The sequence below is a fragment of the Rhinolophus sinicus genome, linkage group LG06 (genome assembly GCF_036562045.2).
Source record: "Rhinolophus sinicus isolate RSC01 linkage group LG06, ASM3656204v1, whole genome shotgun sequence".
NCBI lineage: Eukaryota > Metazoa > Chordata > Mammalia > Chiroptera > Rhinolophidae > Rhinolophus > Rhinolophus sinicus.
This window is the reverse complement of record NC_133756.1, coordinates 31,067,568-31,090,075: the sequence shown is the minus strand read 5'-3', so window position 1 is coordinate 31,090,075 and position 22,508 is coordinate 31,067,568. Positions and strand designations below refer to the sequence as shown.

The following is a 22,508-nucleotide window of genomic DNA, read 5'->3' as shown; positions in this document are numbered from 1 at the left end:
ATAGCTAGGATTTTGAAAACTGTAACAGTACAAAAAAACTTTCATTTGGGTAATGAGGTATTTCCATTGTGATTCTATATGTGGATTATCAATTTTTCCAAAAGCTGGAATTCAACTGTTCTTGGATGACACAGAAGGTATTTCAGAATCTGACAGGTCTAATATACAATAGTGTGGCCTCACACCAGCTCTGAATTCCAATGGAGGATGTAGATGCAGAAGCCCCGGGTTCTAATTCTAACTCTGATTTAGCAGTGGGGTCCTGAACAAGACTACTAACTTGTCTTTTTGTTTCCTCTTCCTTAAAATAAGGATTGTTGTGAGGACCAATTGAGATGGTGAATGTAAAAAAGCACCATGTAACCTACAAACCACTGTATGAATATTAGTCATTATTTTCTTGTTAGCTGAAGTGAGGTCAGTGCTAATTCTGTCACACACACACACACACACACACACACACACACACACACAGAGGAAACTACGACATAGCCCAGTGGTTAGGAGCAAAGGTTCTAGGTTAAAATCTTGACTCAGCCATTTACTAGCTGGGTGACTTTGGGCAATTTACTTAACTTCTTTGTCCCTTTTGTTTTCCTACCTATAAAGTGGGGTTATGTGTAGCATTTACCCCAGGGGGTAATTACATGATTTAAAACATAAAGTCCTTACTGTCTAGCACAAGGCAATGTTCAATAAATATTAGTTATTATTATTATAAGAGCCTAGATATGTACATTCTGCCTTCCTACCTGGCCTCGATCTTTTATTCAATCACTTGTTCTTTATCCATTCATTTAGCAAACATTTACTGGGCACCTAGCATGTTCTAATTAATATTCTTCCTGGTTGGTCCTCATTTATTATTTATTACTTACATTTTTCAATTGTTTTAGATGTGATCTCATAAGCCACCTTAAAGCCTGTGTAAATGAGGTGATACATAATAAATAAACAAATAAGCAAATCAGAGAGATCGACTGTTTATTGTCATTGGGTCCTTTCTCATAAAAATGGAATGTGATTAAACTATTTGAGCTTTCAGTTTATTTATATTTTGGATAAATGAACATTTACCGTGTCTGCGTGTGCATGGGTAGCCAATGAGAGATGGATAAGGAATGCTTCTTTGAAAGTTCCTCTGAAATACTGATCTTACTTCAAACTGCTCTTTCACCCAAACTGTGCACATGGCTAAAGGAAAGTGGTTCTCTAGAATGATGTCCTGACTAGAGTAGAAATGCCATCCATTCATTTATTCATTAACACTCAATCATTCATTTTTTTAAATAGCGTGTGTGTGTGTGTGTGTGTACCCCCTATTATTTATGTGCCAGGCACATTACAGTAGGCAAAGTTTAAGATGGTGAATAAGTCAGTCTTTTCTCTGTTGAAGTTTGCAATATGGAAGGGCAAGTACACCAGCTATCAGAACACTGTGTGGTAAATTATGGGATGGAAGAAGTGCAGGGTGCTAAGGGATCACAGAGTGGGTATATCTAATCCAGAAAAAACTTTCCCCATTTCTTCCAAAAAAAAAACACTTATGTAGCACATATTATGCATCTGATGCTCTAGCTAAAACAGGAGGAAGAATGTTCTATGCACAGAGAAGGACCTGGTGTGGGCCAAGGGAATGGAGAGACCTACCGGTCCAAGGCACCACTGGTGGGCATGCTGCGTGCAAAGCCGCGGACCCCGGTTTGCTGGAAATAGGGAATGCTGGAGATGTTGGCAGCAATGACAGCCACGGAGTCTGAAGGGTTCACAAAGAACCCATGTTTGCCCAGAATCATGTTTCGATCCTTTGGGAGAAAGGAGATTCAAAGGAAGATCTTTTAGTCAAACTGCGGAAGAAACCAAACTATCTTACATGGCGTTGGGGCAGTGGGGGTGTCAAATTTTAAATGATAAAACTTAAAACTGCTACATTTATTCATACTGGGTTCTAAACACTGGATTTTGTTTCTAATGGGTCTGTGCAATACCTCCATGCCAAAGAGCTAAAACTGTTTTCAATTAAAGTAAAAACACAAACTCCTTCTCAATTGAATACTCTGTTCTCCCTCCAGAGGCCAGCTGACTTTAACCTCCCAGACCTTTTTCAAACTCTCTCCCAAAGGACAGGGGAGATGGAAACAAGAGGAGATGTTGGCTGTTTACACAGTTCGGTAGGTTTATCAGGCATCCTTCAAGGAACAAAGCAGGTTTCTTCAAGGAAGAGCTTCTAAATCATGGCCTGTCCATTTGGTGCAGGACCCAAAAAACATGCTGCCACCTTCACTGCTTTCTTGGTGCCTAGTATACAGGAAGTACTCAAGTAACTCAGAATATGAAGGAAATTCCCATCATGCACTGCATTCAGAAAGATGCATTGCAAAATAATGTCTGCTAGGGAACCCTTTAATTTCCCCATATTTTCACACTGGGAAACCCATTTTTTTAGGAAATAGTAAAATGTAGCTGATGTTAAAAAACAATAGCAACAACAAAAATATATGTTTTCAATGAAGTAAACATGTAGTCCCTACTATCCCTGAGATATCAAGGATACAAACCTAAAACACATCTCCTCCTTGTCTGTTACATATGCACCCAGGTAAATAAAACGGCCTGTTTATTAAAAATATTGATTGTAAAGAAGAAATAAAAGGTTAGTTCTCGCATTATAGTTCCATCATTCAGCTAATGAATGAATGGCTATGTTACAAGTCTAAAACCCTTTCCAGAGACTGAGTAAGTAGCTACCTGCTAAAGTAGAAACCTACCTGAAGATGGGTATCTAGAACCCAATCAGCTCATGAATCACTAGTCATTAGATCATAACCAGGCCCTAACCACCTTGCCACTTTTAGCAAACATGAAGGTCTGAAATTAAACATATGGAATACATTCAGGAACTCTTATTTCTGCTCAAGATGGTCTTCGCCTAATTCAGCCCTCACTGCAGGTGCAATGAGAGCTCTGTGACTGTCACTCACTAGGCCCTCAGGGGCTGGAAGTGCAGCCCACTTTTTCCCCTTTTGAAGGATCAGGCCTGGCCTCCATCAGAGTTCACTTAAATGCACTTATACCCACCCCATCTCCATCAAAGGCAGCCCCAAAATCATGTTCTCCTGTCTTCATGGTTTCCACCAGGTCAGCCGCGTAGGTGAGGTTGGGATCAGGGTGGTGACCTCCAAAGTCCTCCAGAGGAATGCAGTTGACTGCTGAGTTTGCAGGGGCACCGAGTTCTTCGCAGAGGATCTTCTTTACATACGGTCCCACGACTAGTAAAGCATGAAAGGAAGAGTCAGAAAATAAAACTTACCAAAGTCTGTGAGGATTGGGGGACGAGGTGGAGGCATTCCAGGGATAATGGCAGGAACAACAGTGAGAACATGCAAACTTTATTCAGGGGCTAGTGGAGACATCAGCCTGACTGGAGTAGAGGGTTCGGAGAAAAGGAGTAATGAGAGATTAGGTTGGAAAGGGTGGGGACAGCTGATGAAGGAAAGCATGGAGGGGAGGGAAGGGAGCAAATCATTTTGGAGGCCCTACTACACACCTGTGCCAGGTGCTTCTCAACCGTTTTCTCACTCGGTCCTTCCAAAAGGTCCACAAGGTGGCACAGTTTAGTGTTTAAGAGCCTGGACTCTGGAATCAGAGTGCCTGGGTTCAAATCCCAGCTCTGCCAATTATTGGATGTACAATTCTGGGAAGATTATTTAAGCTCTCTGTGTCTTTGTCTACCCTATCTGCAAAATGCATATAATAATAGTAGCTACCTAATAGGGTTGATGTGAGGATTAAATGAGTTAATGGATAGAAAGCACTTAAAACAGTACGGGCACATGTCGTAAACATTTGCATTATGACTATCACCTCCAATTTACAGATAAGAAAACTGAGGTTCTGAGATGAAGCTATTTGCCTAAACTTGCCCAGCTAGTAGGAGTAGGAACTGGGAGTCAAAGCCCTAATCTTTCTACTCTATCAGTCTACCAGACAAACTGATGAAAAGAATGCAAATAAACAAAAGTTAACAACAACAAACAAGAAAAACCAGTCACATACTTTATGGTGACATTTAGTATAACTGCCTAAAACATTCATCTCTAAAATGCTGAGAACGTGTTTTCATCAAGGAAGGTAATGACACCAATATATGTCACAGAGATCAGAACAGAATGGAGTATGTGTCTCCCATTAGGGGTCACTTGTTAAGGGGGCTATTGACACACCACAGAATGAGGTGAAGGCAGCCAGGGTTGTGAGGGATATAGGAACTGAGGCATTAGAGGAACAACTGAAAGACCTGGATAAAGAAGTCTACTTCATGACCAGCTTCTCCCCACAAATACTCCATCATAAGCCCCATTGCCGAGCTAACCCAGGCTTCTCTTCATTCTTCTAAAGTGGTATCTAATTTTAAGACGTCATGCATTTGTTACAGCCATTGCCTCAGCTGGAAATGAACATCATTTGATTTTTCTACCACCCTAGATCTTTCTTTCATAAAAGCTATGTTGGTTGTCACTTCTTCCAAGAAAACTTTCTTAAATGTCCCCTCGTCAAAATATGCCTTCTTCCATATCCCAAAGAGAATACTTGAAATGCTATCTAACCCTCATCTTATTGGCCTGGCAGTGTCAGTTTTTTACTTACCTCATCTCCCTAAGCATCGCAAGCTCTTTGAAGGAAGTTACCTGCCCTCCAAACACACATACCTATCTTTCGAATGGTTTGAAAAGACAGAATAGCTTTTGTGTGAATGAAGAAGTAGATCCATTCTGTGGGTCTCCAGAGGCAAGTAGGACCCCAGGGGAGGAGTTCCAGGGATGGAAGATTTCAGCCCTCCAGGAGACGGTTTTCTAACTGTGGTTTTGCAGTATTAACAGGAGGCCCTGAATAGTGTCATCAAAAGGGTTCACACATGGGCAGAAAGTCTTTCCCAACCAGACAGGCAGCTGGGTTCTAACACCAGGGAATATCCTGCCACTCAAAGATTCTAAAATTCTCAATCATTACAAAACCAATAAACAACATAAGTGCTCAGGAATCCCCAAATTCCTACGTGCAAGAAAACATCATGGTCTTGTGCACAATGGTGGCCGCTGTCTCTACTGACCTGGCCACACAGCCCACAGAGGAAGAAGAGGGACAGACACACATCCTGTTGTTCCTGAATCTAATATTCAGCTTGCTCTTATCCTCTTCTAAGAAAAGGCACATGTGGGAGCAGGAGAGTGGGGGTGTGGGGCTCGGGAGCATGTTTACCACATCTAGCAAATGATGACCCTCTCGGAAATTGATGGGGGCGTTTAGGAGAATGTAAGGCATTTTCTGAGGGGGAGGAAGCGTCCACAAAAACAGCTGCATGTTACTCAAAACCTGATGCTTCATGTGGAAATACTGCCTTTCACACTACCTTACCCTGAGGACTGTCTCTACTATTGTGGCTGCAGACAACTGGATTTTTATCTGTGTGGATATTGCTGAAATGGTTGCAAAATAAGTGTTTAAAAAACATCAGAGATGGAAAAGGACAAGAACAATACAATTTTACTCATATGTGGGATATAAAACAAAAAGTAACAAAGCAACCAACCAATAGACACAGACAACAGTACGGCAATTACCAGAACAGAAGGGAAGGAGGTAGGGGGAGGATATAGCGAGTAAAGGGGGTCAAATATATGGTGACCAAGGGAGACTAGACTTTGAGAGGTAAGCACAAAATGGAATATACAGATGATGTATTATAAAGTTGTAACTTGAAACTTATATAATGTTATTAACCAAAATTACCCAATACAGTTAAATTAAAAACAGGGGAGGGGAAAGTCAGTCTTAAGAAAAGCCTTGTTAAAGCATCATGATGAACATAACAGAGAGCGGTTTCATACACGAAAGAAGGGAGTGGAGGAGAAATGGCGCCATACCTCCATGCATGGCATCTATGCGAATCTTTAGTCGGTTTGGACCAGAAAGCAGTTCTTTCAGTGCATTGAAATCAAAGATGTTCCTCAGCATTGTAGCATAAGCTTCCACCGAATCCACAATTTCCACTGTGAGAACAAGCAACATTGAAAGATGGAAGAACTAAACACATTTAGAAATGTTATCTTCTGAAGTGATTACATTGCTGTAAACAAGCAATAGCTATTTTAAAAGGAAAATTATCCAGCAGCTCCAATATGCCAGAGCTGTTACATGATCTCTTATTCAATGCTAACAATTTTCCTTAGAGGTAAGTGTTATTAGTCCTACTTTTATAGCTGAGGAAGCTCAAGGCCTGTAAGGTTAAGTCACTTGTCCCCACACCTGGGATGAGGCACATGGGATTTGTGACGGAGGTTTGCCTGACGGTAAACTCTGCTTTGCTGCCGCATTGATTCCCTATCCATCTCCATGAGAAGCGTATTTTGGTGTCATAAATAACAGAAAACGTAACACCTACTTTCCTTTCCTTTTCTAGGCCCATTGCCATCAAGATTTAATGGTGAAAAGCAGAAAAAAAAATGTTTAATGCATCACTTTTCACATGTATTGCTAAAGAAATAAAATTATAAGAAGTTAGTATTTTTTTTTGTTGGTTATTCAGGGGTTTAAACATTTTTAAAACCTTAAGAATTTATGAAATTCTCTAGTGTTATTTTCTAAACCCTAAGCATATCTTCAAGATGTACCAAAGCACCACTTTCTCTTTGTTAGGATGCAATTGCCAGCTTTCAGTGGGTAGATTCAAACAAAAAAATGCACTCCATAAATTGCAGGCCACAGGAAAGAATACATGTTAGAGCAAAGACAAAATGCAAGTCCCAATGCCAACCATCTCATCCTCATTTTATTAATATGAATAATTTTATAAATATTTATTCCATCAATTATTATACTACCTTGGCATTCAACAACAAGTCTACCACAGCTGCCTACGCAGGAAGTTTCCATTTAGGCCCCAAAATGGTCTAATTTGAGTTTACTGAATGTCAAAAAACAAGGGAAAAAAACGAAACAAACAAACCAAAGCCCAAGTTATGGAATCATTCACACTTGAGTTTGAATGCCGGTTTACCACTCACTCACTATGTGACCTGGAGCCTGTTACTTAAGCTCTCTCAGTCTTTGTTTCCTCATCTAGATAAAGTGAAGACCAACAGAGCTGCCTTCACAGGGCTACTGAAAGAATAAAATGGAATAAATGTTAAGAGCTTGGCACATAATGAAAGCTCAATAAAGTTGCTATGAATGTTACCTATAGGACTTGTAGTCGAGGCCATTCATTTTACAGGTATGGAAACTGAGGCCTTGAGATTTGGAAATCACTTACTCAGAGTCACTCAGCTGATCACTGACAGAGCCCAGAGAGCCCAGGTCTCTAAACTCCCAGACCCAGTTCCAGACCTGCTGATTAAGGCACGCAAAGCTCAGTGACCACAATCTTTCTGAAGCTGAAGACCCATGTTATTAAGACCTGGAAAGGCGAATCACTCAAGGTGGAACGAGGAGTGGGCAGGAGGGGCGGAGGAAGGGGGGCAGTCAACATGCCTGTGAAGGGTTTGAACTTGTTTTCCAGGTCAAACTGTTGCTTTCCCAGAACTCCAAGGTCTACTTTCAGATCAGGGCAAATTGCATATTCTTCAATTGTCTTGCTGATTTGGAAAATCTTATCAGTGACTGCTTCCGGAGCAGGACCTAGAAATCCAACAGCAAACAGTGGGTCATTTTGTGCAGCTGACATGTAAATACAAAAAGTTCCTCAATTCTTCTTCCACACTAGCACGTCTGTCATGCATTTTCCTCATTCAGACATCTGCAGGGTTTTCTAAAGGCAAATAACATGCTAATGATCATTTGTTCACGGCTCCTCATATTTAGGTACAGCAGAATGAGAAGCATTTCATTTGCACCAAAAGCAAACACGGAACCCCCTTGCTCAGGATCAGAACCAGAAGCCAGGCCTCCCAAGGCCTTGGGTGTTGGTTTATCCTACTGAACATCAAATTGACCATCCTCAAAACTCACCTCCATTGGAAATATTGAATTTGATTCCAAAATCTCCATTGGGCCCTCCAGGGTTGTGGCTAGCCGTCAGAATGATCCCACCAAGGGCTTTGATCTTTCTAATGATGCAGGATACAGCAGGGGTGGAGAGGATTCCATTCTGTCCAATAACCAAGCGACCAATCTAGAAGAAATCCAGATTGAACATCAGTAAGTCCAGAGCCACTGCACAAAAACATTGGCATGACAGGCAGATGAACAAAGAAATATTCTATTGGACTAGGAAAGATGTTCTTTAATGAATATTTACAGCCTGGGTCATTGTTATTATTATCATTACCATTTTGAAGTAGAATATTAATGTTGTTGTTGAATAATACTATTATTGAAGTAGAATCATTATTGTTGAACAAGGCCATTCCTTCAGATAGTTTTTTGGGGACTTTGTAGTTTTAAAATAGAGTATGATCTGGGGGTACTGTAAGAAACACTCTGGCAATAAAACATGAGTATTCGAAACAGAGGCTTTCCAGATCAGGTTCATAATTTGGATACACTGAAAAATTGTGAGAAAACACACATATTTATCCAATTCAATCATACTCTCAATCCCTACTAGGAGAGAGGATATAAGTTTAGCTAGTTAAAGGAATTCTGACCCAAAGAGAAGGCTTTTGTAAATTAAATGTTTGAAAATGCAAAAAGGGCAAACTTATATGAAGAACATTATGAAATAAATCTCATGAATTTATGTTTCCAGTCAAGCTTGGATTTTGATGTAGAGGGTTCCTCAAAACAAGACACACCCAGATTAGGGTGTACCTGGGTCACCTCCGTACCTAAGGCAGGGAATGCTGGGAGTTACTACTGGGTAAACCAGTCAGAACTGCTCACATGAAAGGCTACAGGTAGTATTTCTGTTTTCTTAACTCACCTTCCCATATCTCTCAAAGATGGTATCAGCACAGCTCCTAACTCTTCCTTGACTAAAATGATAGTAATTTATATCTGTTTCAACATGACCCAAATTGGAAAAGAAAAAAGAGGCTCTGTCAGTTATTCTGACATACTTGGAGAAGATATGGCTGCTACATAAAAAGATTTATAAAATGAGGAGTTTGTGCCCTCTCTCCATTCTCCCCGCTGAGAGAAGAAAGGGAATGTTCTTAAATTTTCCATTTGTTATTTGTTTTGGCCCCACCCAAGATAAATATGGTTGAAGAAATGACTTGATAGAAGATGTTTTTCTAATAGTGAACATACCAATGAGATACCTGGATTCCCTGGGAAAGTTTTTCTAGGACTGTTAACCTTTGCCATCCTTCCATAGGTCACTAAAAGCTTGACTGCCTTATAACCCCACCACTACCAACCACCTCCCAGGAAGCAGCTGGTTCAATTTCAGTTACCTCTTGGCTCTCATATGTCTGTCTCTGAACAATTTGTTATACTAACATTTTTGTTATATCTTGCTTCCCTGACGAGGTAGTAACAACTAAGGAAGGTGCTATAACTAGGCTTCCTTATGGACTAGAGAAACCTGCAGGTGGTATGAAATCAATACTAATGATTATTACTGAGCTGCAGAGAGCTTTCTACAGCCCTCTTATTCATCTACACAATTCATTCTCTTTTAATTCATTCTTACATTTGCTCCTCCCATTGTGTAGATGAGTAAGCTGAGGTCAAGAGTTGTCATGATCCTGCCCATTTTTTCATTTTTACATCCATCGCACAGCAATAATAACCAGCATTTATGGAAAGGTGCTATGGTAGACCTTGGGATAGATGACATGAGAAGGTCACATGGCATCTAGTGGCCATAGCTGGGAAAAGCATTGAAACTTTCTAACTCAAATATAGTGGGAACGGCAACGTATCATGCTTCTAACAGTTTCCAGGTGTGGTTCTGATGAAAATAAAATCCTATGGTTGAGGAGTCCTATAACTTCAAAAGAAAAGGCTTAGCGATGGCAATTTAATCAGCCAGAGTGGTTGGTGGAGTTATCTGGAAACTGTATTTGCACATCAAGCATCCCAACTTTTACTTAGATTTTGTATGTATTTGGTGTGGGAAGGGAGACTACAAATGAATATCAAGCTATGCCACCCAAGTCACCCCTTAATTCAACCATTCCTTATGGTGACACCTGCAGTTGGTAATGGTCCTAGACTGAGGGGACTATACCAAATGGTAAGAGTGAAAAAGAAAGTTGAGAAATAGAAGCAAGGGAAGTCCATGGTAGCTTCTTTCTCTCGAGCCCAAGAGGAAGTACAGCTGGCCAAAATATCCCTTTCCAGAGCAGACTCTTTCCTGTGACTCACCCTCAGGAATACTAATCCTCAACTTGATATTGGGGAGGTATTACTCTATTCCCTGCTTCCCTTAAAGAAGTCTGGAGCATTGTAACAGCTTCTGACTCAATGTCCCCTGCTTCTCTCCCGCCTCTCCCTCCCTTGCTCTACCATGGCTGAGTCTATTCTACCTCCTCAGGCACAGCTAGTTCATCTTTCTAAACTGCAGTTCTAACTGTGTCCCTCCTCAACTCAAAAATCTTCCCTGTACCACATGATCCAGAAATTCCACTTCTAGGTATAGACACAAAAGAAAGCAGAGAAACAGATAACTTACACACCTATATTCATAATAGCATTATACACAATAGCCAAAGGTGGAAACAACCCAAATGTCTATCAACAGACGAATGGATAAACAAAATGCAGTATATACATACAACGAAACATTACTCAGCCTTAAAAAGGAATGAAATTCTAATACGTGCTACAACGTGGATGAACCTTCAAAACACTATATTAAGTAAAATAAGCCAGACACAAAAGGGCAAGTATTGTATGATTCCACTTATATGAGGTACATAGAATAGGCAAATTCACAGACAGAGAGTAGAACAGAGGTTGCCAGGGGCTTGGGGAGGGGAGAATGGGAAGTTATTGCTTAGTTGGGTATAGAGTTTTAGATGGAATGATTACAAATTTCTGGAAAGGGATAATGATGATGGTTTCAGAACGTTGTGAATGTAATTAATACCACTGAATCGTGCACTTAAAAGTGGTTACAACGCTAAATTGTGTTATGTATACTTGACCACAAGAATATAAATAAAATTAAGAAAAGAAGAAGAAGAATCTTTCTCTGGCTCCCAAGTGTCTACCAACTTTGAGATAACTCTCTCAGCCTGGCCCTGAGAGTCCCTCATCAAATAGCCTTTCCCGCCCGTCCTCCTCTCCTGATGCTCCCTTCTGCATGACTCAGGCGACACTATCAAGCTGAATACACCTCACTGTTCACCTAACATTTCATCGTCAAACATGACAGGCAGCCAACTTAAATTTTCCTTTTAATTGAAAATAGGGCCTGGCATTTTCTTACATTTCCCAAAAATCAAGTTCCATTTTCTTTGCCCTGCTTGTCATAGACACTGGTACTATTCTCATTTCTAAACGTATCTCTAAGTTTAAAGCTCTGGGGACTGTATGAGATATCGGTATTATAAATGGGGCCCCACCAATGTTTTATTTTGGACATTAAAATGGCCTATAAATGCAGACAGCTCTAAGCAAACAAAAACAATGGGAAACTTCTAACAAAGGTAAATTATATTCTATAATCCATAAATGCACCAGGTAAAAGTGTACTAAAGAGAGAAAAATGAAAGGATCTCCATTTAGCTACTAGGCTGAGAAGTCCTCTGAGAATTGGCTCATGGGTGGAGTGGGTACTGACAAAAGTAAAGAAGGAACACTGACTTCTACCAAAATCTGTGGCAATAAATTATCTTTCCTTTAGAGTTCCTCCCTGGAGTTCTGCCCACAATCAAAGAGATGTTAAAATAGTCAGAATTTAGGATATATTAGAAAAAGAAGAAATCAAACTCTATGTATAGGATTTCACAGGTTTTATCAGATTAAAGTGCTTTTACTGGTCCACTAAATGTTTTAAGTAATTCAGTTGGGTAGCATGACTGCTTTAAATGCAACACTATTTTTAATAAAGAATGCCCTTGAAAACACTTGAAAATATTGCTGTGCTGCCACAGCTCTAACAAATAGGCAGTTACCACATTTAGTCAATTATTACCACTTAAATGTATTATTTAGCAAACCTTCAGATTGTAAATCTCAGAAAGTCTATTGGGTCTGCCTGAATTACACATTCCTGCCACCTCTTCCACATCCTTCAGCTCCACACTAAAATGAAATGAAACCAAATATATCACAGCAAAGGGGACAGTGTACCAGATGCATTCAACAATCTAGATATATGCGGAGAAATAATGTTCCATTCATTCTCTCTCAAAAGATTAAAAGTGTCTTAATACGGTTCCCTTTACAGCTCTCCTCAAAGGTGAAATTTACAGCATGTCACATTTTATCTTAAAAATGTGGATACGTCATAATAATTTCATATTTGAGTGCTTTATCAGCAATTTTTACATGAGAAGCATTCAGATTCTGAAACAGGGTATAAAGGAAACTCCGCATTACAAGCAATAGGATCTACAAATATTTTTAAATTTAATTTGGTAGTGTGTTTTCTTTCTTTTTTAATTTGGGTTTTGTAATCACTGCTTGGCATATGATTAAAATAGACCAAAAATAAATGCCTCACACATTTGATAGCAATGCTATATTTCATATTCTCAGAATCAGAATTGCTTCCAGAAAGGAAATACAAAAGATGTTTTAAATTTATGAGGACTGAAGGACAGTGTGCTCCAAATTATTGCTAAGTATAATCTAAAACACTAAAAATGTATTTTTGGTCCCATAGAGGAATTTTTGTTGAGCAAAAACAGCAATGCCCTGATGCCTGCCTTCCTTTAAATCAGTGGGGCTGTGCAAATTGTTCAATTATCAAGATCAACACTTCCTGGTGAAAGATTCCTTCTGATTTGGTTAATTCAGCCAACACAGTTTTCACGATGCAAAGCGTTAGCAGAGCCTCCTTATATTATGGTTTTACAGGAGTTGTTATCTCTACCCTGCTGCACAAATTCACCACACACAGGGCGTCTTTGTGTCCAAGGTCATTATAAGCAGGTTTCCCCTGGAACAGGTCCTCTTGGAAGGCTCACACCTAACTTTTTCCAACCCCCTCCAAACATTTCTGCATGACTACCAGGATTCATAAACAACAGCATGGCCTGGCTTTTGTTTTCCTGTTTGACAAGTGACTGAACTTCAACAAGGAAGCCATTGAAAGAAAACAAAATCCTCCCCTCTCCACTACTCATTAGAGCCTTCTTATAGAGGATCGAGTGCCCCTCGAAACTAGTTAGAATGTAGATAAGACAGCTTAAGCTAGGGGTGCACTTTGATCGTCTAAAAAGCAACAGGTACTTGTCCAAGCAATAGGCACAGAGCACAACACACAAAAACCTGAATTTACATTCCTATATCTCAATGTGACTAATGTAATTTCAGGAGTATTTTCACAATATTCAGTCTCTGAAGTCACACTGAAACTTAACTGGATGTTAGTAGAATTGAGTTGTATACCACATACAAATCTTTGTACTTTTGTATATTTCTGCAAACTTAAGAGGTTATGTGGAGAGCCAAAAACATAACAATACTTATCGTATACCAACCCCATTGGCCGCCGCCATCTGCACTATTGTTTCTACTGCCGATTTATTAAAATACCGCCCATCTCCACCAACCACCAGTGAGGATCCCTGGCGATCTTTTAGGTCTATGGAAAAGAATATACTCTGGATAAAATTCTCCAGATAGCATGGCTTTGCCTCGAAACAATAGGTTTTCTTCCGTAATCCACTAGTTCCTGGTTTCTGGTCATAGTAGGGAGCTGTAGCAAAAGTCAACAGAGGGAGAGGACCTTCTTCCATTTTTCTGTATTTCCCAGAAATCCATTCATTAAAATCACTCATCTTTCACTTCCACCACTTGGTTCAGTGAGGGTATCCAGAAAGCAGTCAAAGGTCCACAAAACAGTCTGTCCAACCTAAAGCTCCAACGGTGTATCTCTGAATAACTCAAACACAGGCTGTGTCTGGATGATCACCCTCAAGGAGGAAGCTGAGTTAATTCCTTGTTGTTGTCGCCCCTGGTGAAAAAGTTAAGGGCCGTACACCCACCCACGCCCACACCCAAAGCAGATCTTCAAAGTTGTTTTGATGAGGACACTTGTGCCCACATAACCAAGCCAAATACCTTTCAATTATTTTTGCCTCATGTTCCTGTTAGGGTGGAGATAACTCCGAAGGGTGCTGCGTGCGGCAGACTTCAGTTACAAACACCAGACGGCTGCCAGACTCCACTCTCCGAGCCCAGGCAAAGACAGAGCAAGTGCAGACCCAAGAAGCAGGTTCGTGAACAAGACACCCTGGTGTGGTTCCCACTGCTCCTGACACCCCTTAAACCAGAGACTGTCTGAGCCTCACTGAGAAGGCCATCTGCAGCTAAAGTTGTCCATGCCATCTAGCAAGTTAAAGGTCAATCTTAAAATGGAAGTGAGGGCCCTCAGTTACCTCTGGCTTTCTTACATCACCGTCATTTTGATACCCAAGTGATTTTTTACTTCCCACATGCAATCCCAGTTAGAAAAAAAAAAAAAAAAAATTATCTCACAGGACAGATTTATTCATTGACTACCAAAGACTTAACAAAATAGTATTCAGTTCTAGAAGAACAGATATCTACAAATAGGCCCTGAAAGACCAACAGCTTGGTCATTCCCTTGAACTGATATAAAAGTGGGGATGAAGAGGCACCAAGTCCTTGATGATGTAAGCAGAACAACAAGGGGGAAGAGTATGTTTTTTAAAGCATGAGGTTTGATCAAGTTATTATTTGAAAAGATGCTCTGAACATAAGATTATATTTTGTGTTTTAATTTTCTCAGTTTCAAACAGACTTGACTTTAGAGAAAACATTTTTAGTGAAGCAGTTTAAGTCCATCACATTTGAAGAACCTAAAATGTTTAAAAATCGTCTACCTGAGTGAATTTGATACCCAACGCCATTTGATCCCTGAGGTTTTATTAGTAATCTACTTAAATGCATACACATGTGTTCTTTACCTGGTTCAGCAGAAGTTGCCAATTAAGAACCTCCACTGTCAAGGTTTGGGTGAACTTGTAAAGGATGCTTAGAAAGTAAACCGGGACTAATAACGCTGCATGTTTGGAGAGTTTTGAGTGCACTGAGGAGTCACCGTTTTCAAGGGAAAAGTGAATAATCCATTGACAAACAAAATCTGAGGTTTTTTTTCAGATTTTCAGCAAGGTCCGAAAGCAAACAGGTGCTGAGAACAGCAGGCTGCCCTCTCTGAGGCACAAATGCCTGTGTCCAGGGATTGTTCTGAGCAGGACCAGCAAAACCAATGCACCCATGAGCAGAAAGCAGCCATTAGCAAGGGTGCCTGTTCCCCTTCCAATGATAAATGGGGCTGGACCATGTGCAGGGAAGACCTCGAGACATAACATTCAGACTATTCACAAGACATGTCTATTCAATTGAAAACCAGCTGGCCAAAAGACAATTACTTTGTATGACTTATTTTTACTTCTTAGTTTTTAAAACTAAAACTCCTTAGAAATTAATTTACAAAGTAAGTTTGCTTTGCTAACAGTAGTTTACACACCCACCGTTTTTCAAATTACTGCAACGCGTGTTCTTTAAACTCATGTGTTTTAAGTCCGCTGCCAAGTTTCCTCTGGTTTTAGATAGGCTTGCAAATTAAGCCAGCATATATGTTTTGACATATTTAATAATAGATCCAGATTCATGCAATGTCAACCCAACAATCTTTTCATTGGGAATAACAGAGCAACCAACCACATAATTGCTAGTTTTCTTAAGGAGATCTTGAAATCCCAGCGTAGATTCAGGGGCACATTGTCACAGGGATGCTCCAACACTCCCAACCAAAGCTTCTCCACCTACACTCCAGCATGTTCTCTGATGGTGGTCTGCCTCTCCCAGGGAAGCTCCTTCTAAAGCTAGAACTAGGAGAGTCACGTTTTGTTGGGTTTCTTTCCCACACGCTTATTTCTTTTATTTACAAGCTGTGGTTCATGCATTCCATAAAATGAGAAATTATGAAGAATCAAGGTGTAAGTATACAAATTCAAAACAGATATTCAACACAAAAAATACGAGCATAAACGTGGGCTCGTTCACAGAATGAGATCCAACAGGTTTTGTTTCACAGCACGGCAAATGCTCGCTTTTTTCCTTGAAGACTGTCCACATCAGATACTAGAACACTTGAGCTTATCAGTGGGTGTTCCTGTGAACCAAATTGTTTCTAAAAATATTTTTTCTATTATAACCGTTGTAAAAGCTGCACTTTTCTAGAATTAAGCCTGTGTTTGGGCCTAGCACCAGTTTCTAACTATCTAAAAACCGACTGATACAGAAAGTCTTCCAAATGGAACTATTCTGATTCTTAAAGGTTAAAGCAACATGTTTCTAAAGTAGCTATTGCCAATTTAATAAAGCTGGTCCTTTTCCAGTCTTAACTTTTCAAATACTTGGTATGCTATCTTGGAGTTCATTATTTGTTTGCTGCTTCATTTCAAGACATTTTCAATGTACCTTCCCAGTGGGTCATCTTTATATTTAAAAAATTATTTAATGCAAACAGAATTAGACAGCAGTATCTGAGCATCCAGAAGTCATACCATGTTTCCCTGAAAATAAGACCTAGCCGGACAATCAACTCTAATGTGTCTTTTGGAGCAAAAATTAATATAAGACCTGGTACTACATTATTATTTATATCATATCATATCATATCATATCATATCATATCATATCATATCATATCATACCAGGTCTTATAGTAAAATAAGACTGAGCCTTATATTAATTTTTGTTCCAAAAGATGCATTAGAGCTGATCGTCCAACTAGGTCTTATTTCTGCGGAAACATGGGATGACCTGTGCGGAAACATGTCTAACCTGTGGGATAAGTTCAGTAGGTGAAACTAGTGTCTCCCTCTAGGGTGGCAACATCTGTGTGGGTATATACACCTTTTTATTTCTCTGCGCATTGAGTCAGCTTTACAGCTCGGCATGGACTGGGAAAGAGTCCTAGCTCTCATGGCTCTTGCACATGTCGAAGACACCCAGCAATTTAAGTGCATACCAAATCTAAGGCTCCAGAGAAAAGAGTTCTGTACCCAAAAACAGAGAGTAATGTTTCCAGCAACTACATACATCTGGCATGGCGTTTGTCAATATGCAAAACTAAACCAAAAAGATATAATCCTTGCCCTAGAAAAGCTTCTATTCTAAAAATGGGTCTGAGTCATAATTTTACGGACACTATGGTACTCAACCCCATATAAAAATATTACCAGAAGCAGCAATGTTAGATGGGCTGTGAAGTGTGGTAAAAAGGAAGAGGCATTAAAAACATTAAGCTTCCTAAGGCGCTCAGACTAAGTGGGGCAGCTATTAAGAAACTCATTTGTTTCAGCTCTCCAGCAAAGGTTGAACTTCATCTTCGGAAACGTTACTGTCGAGCATAGCGAACCCAATTTGGCCTAATGAATTCGCCTGCATTGGCAGTACTCCTTCACAATGACACAAATTACATTTAAACCATATGGGGGATTTAAGGATTACTCCCTTCGGACAAGGAACTTTCATACTGGTCTTGGGTCCAATCAATTTCACTAGGGCAGAGTTATGAACCCCTTCGCTCCCGGTCTCAAAGACTCCAGCTCCCATTCTCATCAGCAATGATACCTTCCCAGTAGAACACAACAGAAACTGTAGACTTGCCAAGCCTTTATTCATTCCATCTACCTTTCTTTCTTTCCATCAATCAATATTTATTGGGGAGCTAATGACTATGTCCCGGGGTTCAAGCGAAGGCTGGACCCAGGGCCTGAACAGGTTCACCTCTTCACACCAAAGAGATCTTCTTTGGCAAATGCCACAGGAATGGACATAGGGGATGGAATTGCTAACCCTGTCTCTAGGTGCAAACACTGAAAAGAAAGCTACTACCTGGGCTAAAAGCAGCAGGAATCAGACCCCCCTGACCCCAAGGCTGAGGCCCAGCGCTTATGACAGCTCCACATGCCTACCCCTGACTGCTTGGGGTGTTTGACCCCAGTGACAGGAAACACAAGTGGGAACTGGTCATTGCTTTCTCCAACCAACAGCAAGCAAGCACGAGTTAAAGGCCAGCCCCAGGCTAGGCACTGCAGGATAATGCAAAGACCACAGTTTTAGGAGCCAGACGCAGCCAGGGCTTGACTCTGACTCTAAAATGTATGAGAGGTACAATCTTGTGCATGTTACTTAATTGAACTGAGCCTGTAAAAAGGACATAGCTCTCAAGGTTCTTCTGAGAATTGAATCAGGCAAAATACATGAAAACACTTACTACTGTGTCCAGCATGCAGCAGATTATCAGTAAATATGATTCTCCATTTCTTCACCTCTAAAGTGGGATAATAATACCTGCCTCACAGGTTATTGTGAAGATGGCCTCACTGAATGCCTATGAAAGCCCCTGCAAACTACAAAACGATGCAATGATATGCAAATGTTTTCACATTCTGGGGGGCGGGAGGAGTAGAAAAAAAGGTAGATGAGAACCTTTGCTCTTAAGAAGTTCCTACCAGAAGGGAGCAAGGTGGCTGGGGCTGTCCCAGAGGTACATGTACAGAGCTTTGGCTCTCGAAAGATTGCAGTAATGGGGTGAGACTCAAGAAATAGTTGAGGCAAGATTATAGTCTTATGAACTACACTAAAGTTTATTTTGTAGTCACCAGAAGCTATGGAAATTTTTAAGCAGGAGGAATATAAACTTTCCCAAAAACCTGTTGGGTTTTTTTCTCCCAACAGGAAGACCCTACCCAAACATCTCTCTTTCCTCTGACCCCTTCTCCGCATCGTGTCTTCCACTCATTCCCTCTCTTCTCTGAAAACTATCCCTTACCCCACCCAACAAGAGTGGACTCCTGGGGCCATGGGGCTACTATAGATAGGACCCTGACGTCAGACCCTGATCACCAGGGATGGGCACCTGACCAAAGCTGGGGCAATCATATTTTCCCTCCTAGCAGTCTAGAATTAGAACTCAAAAGTGTACTAGTCAGATTCAGTTAGTCCTTTCACTGGGAAAGCAGGTAAACCCGGGAACTGTTAGGCAGGGACAGTCGTGTCATGCGAATACCCATAGAATTGTGACTAACGGCCAGGAGATACATGGGAATACATGAGAGCTATGAAGGATCCAACTCTGGGTCATTTAGACATTTCTAAGAGTTGGTGGCCCTAATGTACAGGAAGAACTGGATAAGAATTCATAATAGAATCAAGAGGAAAATAAGTTAAATGAATCTCCTCAAGAGGGTAGAAGTTGCAAATTCATGAGACATGAGAATTTGGGAATGTGGTCTGTGAACACAAGCCACTTAAAACTCCCAATTGGCACTGGCGTTCTGGACAGGGGTGGTTCCAGACGTGAACCTCGGCCAGCTGACAATGCCCCCCCAATTCAATTGGAAAGGTAACTCCTAATCGCTTGGGGTGATAGAATGGTTATGAAGTGGGCACTTTTAAATATAGAAAGAATCAGAATTAAGTATAAACAAAAAGTAAATCAAACTCATAGTATACAGATAAATAAATCGAACTTACAGTATTAATATTTTTGTAGTAAGTTTGGGAGAAAAATCTAAGCATATTTGGTATTTAAAGTATGTTACAAAATCTGGGATATGAGTTTCTCTAACAGATAACCTTGTAAATCCAATTTATAATGTGTAATTGAGTAACTTATTTTAAGTTTAAGGCAGTAAGAGAATTTTATCAAAATTAGAAACATTCAGGGGCTGGCCCGGTGGCTCAGGTGGTGGAGCTCCGGGCTCCTAACTCCGAAAGCTGCTGGTTCGATTCCCACATGGGCCAGTGAGCTCTCAACCACAAGGTTGCCAGTTCGATTCCTCAAGTCCCACAAGGCATGGTGGGCAGCGCCCCCTGCAACTAAGATTGAACGTGGCACCTTGAGCTGAGCTGCCGCTGAGCTCCCAGATGGCTGATGGTTGGAGTGTGCGTCCTCTCTACCACAAGGTTGTTGGTTCAACTCCTGCAAGGGATGGTGGGCTGCGCCCCTTACAACTAGCAATGGCAACTAGACCTGGAGCTGAGTTGCGCCCTCCACAACTAAGACTGAAAGGACAACAACTTGAAGCTGAACGGCACCCTCCACAACTAAGATTGAAAGGACAACAACTTGACTTAGAAAAAAGTCCTGGAAGTACACACTGTTCCCCAATAAAGTCCTGTTCCCCTTCCCAACTGCCAAAAAAAAGAAGAAAAACAATTAGAAACATTCAAACATTCAAGAAAACTTTGTACCATATTTATGTTTAAATCATCAGATGCAGATAGTTCATCAGAGAATGGACTCTAAGGCCAGACTGACAGGCTTGGAAGCCCAACTCTGCCAATCACTAGCTGTGTGAACTCAGACAAATTATTTAACCTGTCTGTGCTTCTACTGCCTCATCTATAAAAATAAGGAGAAAAAAAAGTCTCCCAACCTCACTTGTTGCATTCATGATTGAATGAGATAATATACAGAAAGTTCTAAAACCAGGGCTGCTGTAGGACACCATACACAAGTATCTAATGATATCATTATTAGATTATATGAAAACAGCTTGAATAATGTCAAAGTTTTGCTTGTTAGACAAAAAACTTAAAAAGTAAATAAACATTAGATTTATAAACTTGAACTATTCATCCGAGTTTCAGTAAATGAGTTTATAACGGGGGACGGACACACACACACACACACACACACACACACACACACACACCAAGTTGTATTAACAAGTGAGTCAGCAGAGACAGAGAAATGAAGCAGATGTGCTGAGATAAACAGACATGAGAGACAGAGGAGCTGCCTTGGTTCCCCGTCTCAGGCTCTTGTGAGGCCCCATTGCGCACCCCACCCTTGGCTTTCAAGAGAACCCCTCTTGATACGGCCCTATGACGTAGTCCTCTTAGCGGCTCTCTGCAGTCTGACTGCGTTTCTGTCACTTGCACACCCTACAGCTCTTCCTTGTGTTGAGTGGGGCTCTGTAGTGCCTGGTTCCCCCCCCAGCTCTGAGTCAGGCTCCACATGCTGTCCCACCCAGGCAAGAAGAAGAATGAGGAGACCCCCTGTCCCCTTCCCCTCTGAGCAACCTCAGTCAACAGCAAGGAGACAGGCAAGAATAGCATTTACTAGTTGGGTGCCCTTGGGCAAACTACTTAATCTTTCAAGGCCCCCATTTTGAAAAGTCCCTACTCGGACTTATTGTAGTGACCCTTTCACAATACATACAAATACTTTGAATCATTATGTTGTACATTTGAAACTAATATGATGTTGCATGTCAATTATGCCTCAATTTTTTAAAATGCATTTCTTAAAGAGGGTAATAAAAAAGAAAATAGTACCTACTGCATAGGTTCGTTGTATAAAGATATGATGAGTTAATAAACGTGGTTTCACAATGGCTGGTGCTAGTGACTTGCAAACCCTACATAAGCATTAGCTTTTATTCCTGCCCTGAATCGGTGTGAAAATATGTAGCTGTGTTTCATACCTATTTATGGGCATATGCATTTTAATAGTTAGGAAATGCTCTTTAAAGAAAAGGAGAGGGCAGAACAATTACCAGGGCCAGATGGCTTAGAGCTGTACAAAATTCCCAGATTCAATAAGACTCCGGAAGTGTATTCTGAAGTTAAAAACCAAACAGCTGCCTCGGAGTGTGTATGTACGTCCTCTAGCATCCATCAGTCTGTCGTCCATCTGTTTACCCATCCATGTACCCAACACTTACTGTACAAATTGACTTACTACATTCATTTCACCAGGCACTGTGCATCATGGAAAGATGACAGACTCAAGTTGTCAAGAAACTTTTGGTCCAAAAGGAGAGATAGGTAAGCCAACAAATCGTTTTTTAAAAATGGAGTAAAAAGTACTAACCTGGGAGCTTGCAAGGGAACTATGAGCGCTCGGCAGAGAGAGAGAGAAGTTAAGGAAGGTATTCCCCACGTCCAAAAATGCCATTCTTAATTTTATGGTTAAATCTGAAAACAAGCTCCCCAATTTAAATATAGGTAGGGTTTAGCAATCGCTTTCATACCTAATGCACATGTGAGGAAGACTCCTGTTTTATTAGAAATTACTCATAGTCAACCATTTTGACCTATAAAAACAGCAATTTGTATGGTTCACATAAAAATTGTATACGTATGTATCTTTTATCTTATTTCCTTTTTGGAGCATCGTCAAGAAAATATTAATCTACATCCTTTAAGAATATTAATTTGGAACGAACAGAATATTTTCCCATATTCTGGCTATTACCAGAAACAATGTGTTAAAATCCTCCAGTAAAAAGAGAGCTAAAGAATTGCTTTATTTCCCAGTCATTCATGGTTGTATGTTTCCCTCTTGTGGTGGAAAACGGAAAAACAAGCAAGACTTCCCACAGCCTCACAAGGGGGCG

The 22,508-nt window shown here is 40.6% G+C and overlaps 1 protein-coding gene across 3 annotated transcripts in view; it reads right to left on the bottom strand.

Moving 5' to 3' along the window:
- Positions 1-22,508, bottom strand: part of PGM1 (phosphoglucomutase 1) — a 54,330-nt gene that overhangs the window by 18,881 nt on the left and 12,941 nt on the right. The window contains exons 1-6 of one of the 3 annotated variants that reach the window (XM_019731556.2): positions 14,182-14,422; positions 8,008-8,170; positions 7,531-7,677; positions 5,925-6,050; positions 3,079-3,269; positions 1,651-1,805 (exon numbers count right to left, since the gene is read on the bottom strand). In XM_019731556.2, coding sequence (XP_019587115.1) covers positions 1,651-1,805; positions 3,079-3,269; positions 5,925-6,015 — 437 coding nt within the window. In that variant the 5' untranslated portion in view covers positions 6,016-6,050; positions 7,531-7,677; positions 8,008-8,170; positions 14,182-14,422. Of the gene's footprint in view, positions 1-1,650; positions 1,806-3,078; positions 3,270-5,924; positions 6,051-7,530; positions 7,678-8,007; positions 8,171-13,598; positions 13,975-14,181; positions 14,423-22,508 lie in introns of those variants that run through there. The other 2 variants (XM_019731539.2, XM_019731548.2) reach the window with 2 other exon arrangements.